Genomic DNA, 7,198 nt, shown 5'->3' on the forward strand with positions numbered 1-7,198 from the left:
GGATTCACCAATGATTTACTCACAACATATCCACACATCTGAATTCACCAATGATTTACTCACAACATATCCACACATCTGAATTCACCAATGATTTACTCACAACCTAACCACACATCTGAATTCACCAATGATTTACTCACAACATATCCACACATCTGGATTCACCAATGATTTACTCACAACCTAACCACACATCTGGATTCACCGATGATTTACTCACAACATATCCACACATCTGGTTTCACCAATGATTTACTTACAACGTATCCACACATCTGGTTTCACCAATGATTTACTTACAACGTATCCACACATGATACATCCAGAACTGGTAACATATGTAAAGTAAATGATCCAATACGCTGTTACGTCAGCATACGAGAAAGTTGATATAAGTAACGACATATCGATTTTCATAAGCCCAACGGTGTGTAGTGTTAAACGATTTCAAAGCCTTATGTTTGAGGTACAAATGACCCTAAATTTGCCCCACCCTTCCATCTGTTGGGGCTTTAAAACCATTCACCATGATTCAGTCAATCTCACTCTTTTTAATTAAAAGTTGTCAAACATAATCTCTAAACTGAACGTTTTAGTTAACTCAAGTATCGTGTATGATGGTGTTCAGGTTACAAATATCAAATAACGTTTTTTGTAAGTCAATATAGACGTAAGTTCCTAGGCCTTATTACATATATATATATTATATTGTTTAGCATATGACAGTATAAACCGAATCTTGATTAGAGATTTATCGCTCTTGCTAGGATCATGAAAAGAAGGAACTTTGAACTAGTTATATTTTGTATCTATAGTTACTTAATTTCCAGCAAGAACGTTTACTTACTCTTGGAAAATTTTATAGGGAAAAAGGACACTTTTGCCACTTAAAAAGGGAGAGAAAAAAGAACTTTTAGATGCCTTAGACATGCGGATGTCAGTCGATGAAAGAAGTAAAATAGTACGTAGACATGTTCGTTAAAATATAATCTAATATCATTAAAACACCAGTTAAAACCACGAGGCCTACAACTGCCCAATGTTTGAAAAACACCCTTCATTTCATGGGCCCACAGCGACGCCACCTATATTGAATATCTCACTTAATGGGAAATTAATATTTGTAAATACAATTGTTGCATATATTTAGATAAATTACCGCATATTTCTAAAGTGGCAGTCTATTATCTTGAAGATTAACTAATAGATGATCTATGTGAAACCTAAAAACTAACAGAGTTAAACGTTATTCTTAATCTGAAACCGTAGTGCTAATACTTTGAAATTGATCATTTTAACCAATATTTCACAAAACTTGTTTTATTTTTTTCTTTAACTCAAGAACAAATGACAATACCCCTGTTGACCAGGAATTGAACTAAAGATTGTTTTTGTGATCTTTTGATGGTGTGATTGGTTGTCTTGCGAAATACGCTTGAAATAAGAATGTTTATTGAAGTGTGGGTAGCTAAAACATTATTAAAATGAAATAAAGTGTTATTAATTTTACATTCTATAGTAAACTTAACGAATTTTAATTTGTGCTCGTTAGGGCGACGTTAAAAGTCTAAGTCATCATTTTTATAGTTAAGTAAATAACACCATTTTTATAAATTCGTAATTTTACGAAACTCGTGAAACAACTTAATACTACAATATTTATTTGTTAAATAACTAAATTAGCCACGGTAACTAACCCACATGACGTTGATTACAAATAAGACCATTAAAAGCATGATAATTATGGCACATGAAAAGACATGTGTTAAATAAGATTTTGGTCATTGCTCAGTTAGTTTCTACAATATTCTAGATGGCGTGGCTGTGGTATATATATATATATATATATATTATAAATTTCTAATCTATTGATCTAGTGTCTTATAGTCCTTAATGTTTTGTTTGTTTCTTTGTTGTTAAGTCTAAAGATGGATAACAAGCTATCTGTGTTGAGCTCAATATGGGTATTGAAACCAGATTTTTAGCGTTATAAGCCCACAGGTTTATTGCTGAACCTCTGTTTGAAATAATATTTTTGTTTGTTTGGATTTAAGCACAAAGCTACACAATGGGCTATCTGTGCTCTGCTCACCACGGGTATCGAAACCCGGTTTCTAGGGTTGTAAGTCCGCAGACGTACCGCTGTGCCACTGGGGTGGGGGGGGTCATTGAAATAATATTAAACCTAAGATTGTTTGTTTGTTTGTTTGAAAGTAAGCACAAAGCTACACAATGGGCTATCTGTGCTTTGCCCACCTCGTAATCTGAGGGTCGCGAGTTCGAATCCCCGTTCCACCCTTTCAGCCGTGGGGGCGTTATAAGTAACGGTCAATCCCACTATTTGTTGGTAAAAAGATTAGCCCAAGAGTTGGCGATGGGTGGCGATGACTAGCTGTCTTCACTCTAGTCTTACACTGCTAAATTAGGGACGGCTAGCGCAGATAGCCCTCGTGAAGCTTTGCGCGAAATCCAAAAAACAAACTTGAGAAACGAAAACCATTTGATTTTGTCATATGTTTTACGATTAAACAATTTTTATCTTTACAAAAACTCATGAAGTGAGCGGAATGTAAAGACAAACTAGAGAATTTTAGTTTCACGAGAAATAATTATTGTAACGATTAAAGAAATATATACGAACTGTTTTTATCTGAAATTATGAAAAGCTGATACCAATCAATTTATTTCTACAGATAAAAGGGACGGTTCGAATAATTTTTCAGATTTTGGTGTTTTCCGTTATTTTGTTTATTGACAAGCTGCTCTTAGACGTCTTATTGATATTGAAGCGTCATAGCCGGATTGATTATCATCAACTAGGTAAGGACCTCCATTGGTTTCTCTTAATCTAACTTTCTTTACTTCGTCATGACCATATGAACTATCATTAGGGTTGGTAGTGCCAGAAAGTACAGAAAAAATGTATGGATGTTAACACAAAAATCCCTACATAAGTAGCCAGTAAGTACTAAGTCAATCTTACAAGCTTATGGTTATTAGTCACTTTAAGGCTGTATAGTACTGTTCAGTTAAAATTCTTTTATTCAAAGTTGAATACATGCAACTGACTGGAATTTAACGTTTAGTTGTAGATAAGAAATGTTTTGAAAGATTTGGCTACTTGTGTAGATATTTTCGTACGGTCTTGTGTATATAATCCTACCTTGTTTCTGGATTTTTGGACATTGCCATCCCTCAATCATATTTGATTTTTTATTATTTTTCCTATCTTTTTTTTTTCTTTTAACAACTTTACTGAAGTAGGTTTATAAATGAACTCAACTTAAAGTTATTTGTAAGCATCACAGAGTTATAGATTGAATGCGGCAGCCATTTTTTTTCTCGACCCATACTAAGCGCTACCATGCTTAGTGATAGCCAGAATGTATCATCGGAAAGATAAGAATCAATATGGGCCACTTGCTATTTAACACTTAACTCCTAATGCTGTGTCAGCCAGAACAATTATCATTAGAAAGGTAAAAGCCTGGACGAATTATTTTCTACCGGAAATCTACAGGTAGTGGCCAAAAAAAGAAATGGAAACACCAATGTAAAGTCATTTAATAGGACGTTGGGCCATCACGTATCGCCAGTATGCATCGTGGCATAGAGTCTTCCAGCATCTGGAATTCTGCAGGAAGAATGCGACACCACTTTTCCACTAGAATGTTAATCAACTCAAGCCTAGTTGATGGAAGTGGAAAATACTGTTTTAGGCGTCGTTCTAGAATATCCCATACATGCTCGATTATGTTGAGATCTGGTGACTGAGAAGGCCATGGCATATGGATAATGTCGATGTCATGCTCCTCAAACCACTGGGCGACTACTCATGACCTGTGGACGGGTGCACTGTCATCTTGAAAGACACCCCTCTCTGCAGAACAGAAATGTTGTAACGTGGGATGAAGACGATCACTCAGTACCATTACGTAAAGATTGGCCTTATAAAGGTATGAGTACACCCAAATCTTGCCAGGAAAATGCTCCCCACACCATTACGGAACCAACAGAATCATTCACTGTTCGAACCAAGCACTCTGAGCTGTAGAGTTCTTTAGGTTGGCACCACACGTGCACTCGTCCATTTGTCAAAAACATGGTGAAGGATGATTCATCTGCTCGTATCCCATTTTTCCACTGCTCGGTAGTCCATAGTCTGTGTTCTTTGCATCACTGGATGCGCAACCGTGCATTGCCAGGTGTGATTAGGGGTTTGTGCACTGCAACCCTACTATGGTGTCTCGTTCTGTGGAGTTCTCGATGGACCATTTTTGATGAAACTGGCTGCTTTCGCCCCAGGTTGAAATTTGTGGTCAATTGATCTGCAGCTGCTCATCTGTTTGCCTTGCAGTTCGAATTAATGCACGGATATCACGATCCTGGAGTATGCGTTACCGCCCACTATTGCCCTTTGCTGATGATGATGTCTTTCCCTCGGAGTTCCATGCTGACATCAACTTAGATACCACTGCTCGTGAAACATCAGAAAGTTGAGCTGTCTTAGTCACTGAAGCTACCGCCAAACGTGCCCCCAACAGTCACCCCTCTTTCAAAGTCACTGAGATCTTCTCTTGCAGCCATGCTAGCCGTGATTATAGGCAACCAGGCCTGTCCAGCATTTTTATACACGACTCTTTGCATGCTGGGATGTTACTTGCTTAACTAATGCACGAGCTACACCTGTGTGTTAGCCTCTGCATTGTGTATACTTGTCCCTCATTTACACAGGTGTTTCCATTTTTTATCCACTACCTGTAACCGTTACTGATATTTCACAGTCAGCACGATTATTATGAGAAAATTAAGATCTGTACAGTCAATTGCATTCCATAATGTAATTACTATTGTAAAATCAAAGCAGGGCTAATGGTCGAAAAATAATCTATGTTGTATTATATTTTCAACTCAGTACTAACTCTACACATTTTATCCCCGAATCATATGTTGCAGACATACGTACATAAACTACGAGAGTGACGTGTCAGGAGATTTTGTCCGTGTAAATGCACGTTATGTGCTATTATCTTACATGAAGACAATATTTATTAATGTTCTGTTATTTATACTTTAGCTACTTGCAGAATGTATGCTAATAATTTGCCTATTTCTAATTTATTTTGTTTAGCATATATAGTAAGAATACATACTAACTATTTCTACATTCTTTTGCTAGTGCGGGAATTTTCAAAACTTTTCGTTTAGGTTGATTCTATGAAGTTTTTTCATAAACATCTGATCCAGAAAATCGTTATTTTCGATCTAGCTCCCTTTGCTCCTTTGTTGTTCTCTAGCAGATAATCCCTAATCTACCCGGGGAAATATTGCTGTACTTTCGCGCATAAAACAGGTGAACGACAGGAATGTCCTTCACTAGCAGAGCATAAACGTAAAAGAAGAATATATAACTATACTAATTTCCAGGTTGATTTTTTCAGCTGTTATTGGAAATTAGTTAATTTCTGAAGATTACGGCCTTAACCATGCTGTATGAGAACAACCACACCCGTGAATAGCACTAGTCGTTATGGATAAACCTGACACTTCCTGTTAGTACAGAATGCTCGACTGACATCAGTTCTGCGTGATTTCTAACTTGAATAGGTCAACGAAAAAAACATTTTATAGCAAGAAAGCTGTTGATTTTTAGGATTTTTGTATCTATTTGTAACTGTTTTTGTTGTTAGGGACTCATGACGTCAGAGTAATCATCTATGGCAATGGAGCCGTAGCAAACTTAGTAAGGGCAGTCTTAAAAGGATTTAACCAGACGCACACACTGGATCAAATCTCAACAAGTGCTGGTAAGAAAGCTTGGAGAATGGTTAGTGGTGAATAAACGATTAGCTTGTTCATTTGAACTAGAATAGTTAATGAAGAACTTTGTATAATATATAATTTATTTATCCGTGTATGTTGTAAATAATTATTCATGATAAAAGTTCGATCCAAAGAAAAGCAGGAAAACAACGATTGACATTTAAGCTTGTATTAATAATACAAATTTTCGACCCACAAACCAGTACTTTATGTTACACACACGATATCAATCATATGAACAAAATATACCTTCATATTCAAAATTGAAAACGATTTAGAAGGGTTTATGTAAGTTAGTTTTTTTTTTGTTCAGTAAACATACAAGGATTGGTAAAACCAGTGGCAATCGTTGTTCAAGTAGTTTCTCATTTAGATACATATAGAAATTTTTGTGACACCAATTTCAGGTTAATAGTGTAAACACAAACAAAATGGCTGGTGTTTACTTTCGTTCAGTTTTATGTTTTTGTTTTTTTGGGTTTGAAAAGCTATCTGTGCTCTGTCCACCGCGAGCATCGAACCCTAATTTTAAGCATTATATTTCGACTTTTTTGCCTTATTATTATTTCTAAAACAAATGTTTATCTACTTTAGAAAAAAGTAAAAGAACAACACTCATAAGTTACCATAATATCAAATCTACAGAAACGGACGTTCGAACTAGTATTTAAAAGAAATACTACGTCCCAATTCGTCATAACGTATCAAATATTCAAGTTGGAATTTATCTTTGTTTGTATATATATATATGTATTTAAAATAATTAGGGCATGTAACAAGAATAGAACATTATAAAACTCCTTAAATAGTCCATATTCACTGTACTATATCGTATTACATCATTATGGTCACGGAAGATTCTTGACCCATTATTTCAAACCTCAACTTGTATTATTGTGAATATAAAACAATTCCAGGAGAATTTTATTTAAAAAGTACTTCCACATATTATAACAAACAAAATTTATATATCTAACTTTAACCTCATAAGTTAAATATTACATTCAAAATATAAAAAAAAATTCTTTTACCTCCAAGAAACGCTGTAACATATAGATTAACTCCAAGAAACGCTGTAACATATACTTTAACACTAAGAAACGCTGTAACATATAGATTAACTCCAAGAAACGCTGTAACATATACTTTAACACTAAGAAACTGTAACATATACTTGAACACTAAGAAACGTTGTAACATATACTTTAACTCCAAGAAATGCTGTAACATATACTTTAACTCCAAGAAACGCTGTAACATATAGATTAACTCCAAGAAACGCTGTAACATATACTTTAACTCCAAGAAACGCTGTAACATATACTTTAACTCTAAGAAACGCTGTAACATATACTTTAACTCTAAGAAACGC

The 7,198-nt window shown here is 35.1% G+C and overlaps 1 protein-coding gene across 1 annotated transcript in view; it reads left to right on the forward strand.

Moving 5' to 3' along the window:
• LOC106469586 (DC-STAMP domain-containing protein 1-like) overlaps window positions 1-7,198 on the forward strand; it is a 38,696-nt gene that overhangs the window by 19,333 nt on the left and 12,165 nt on the right. Inside the window, exons 8-10 of the mRNA XM_022398158.1 lie at window positions 869-964; window positions 2,727-2,823; window positions 5,694-5,810. Coding sequence (XP_022253866.1) covers window positions 869-964; window positions 2,727-2,823; window positions 5,694-5,810 — 310 coding nt within the window. The remainder of the gene's footprint in view (window positions 1-868; window positions 965-2,726; window positions 2,824-5,693; window positions 5,811-7,198) is intronic.

The sequence above is a fragment of the Limulus polyphemus genome, unplaced genomic scaffold (genome assembly GCF_000517525.1).
Source record: "Limulus polyphemus unplaced genomic scaffold, Limulus_polyphemus-2.1.2 Scaffold3560, whole genome shotgun sequence".
Classification (NCBI taxonomy): Eukaryota; Metazoa; Arthropoda; class Merostomata; order Xiphosura; family Limulidae; genus Limulus; species Limulus polyphemus.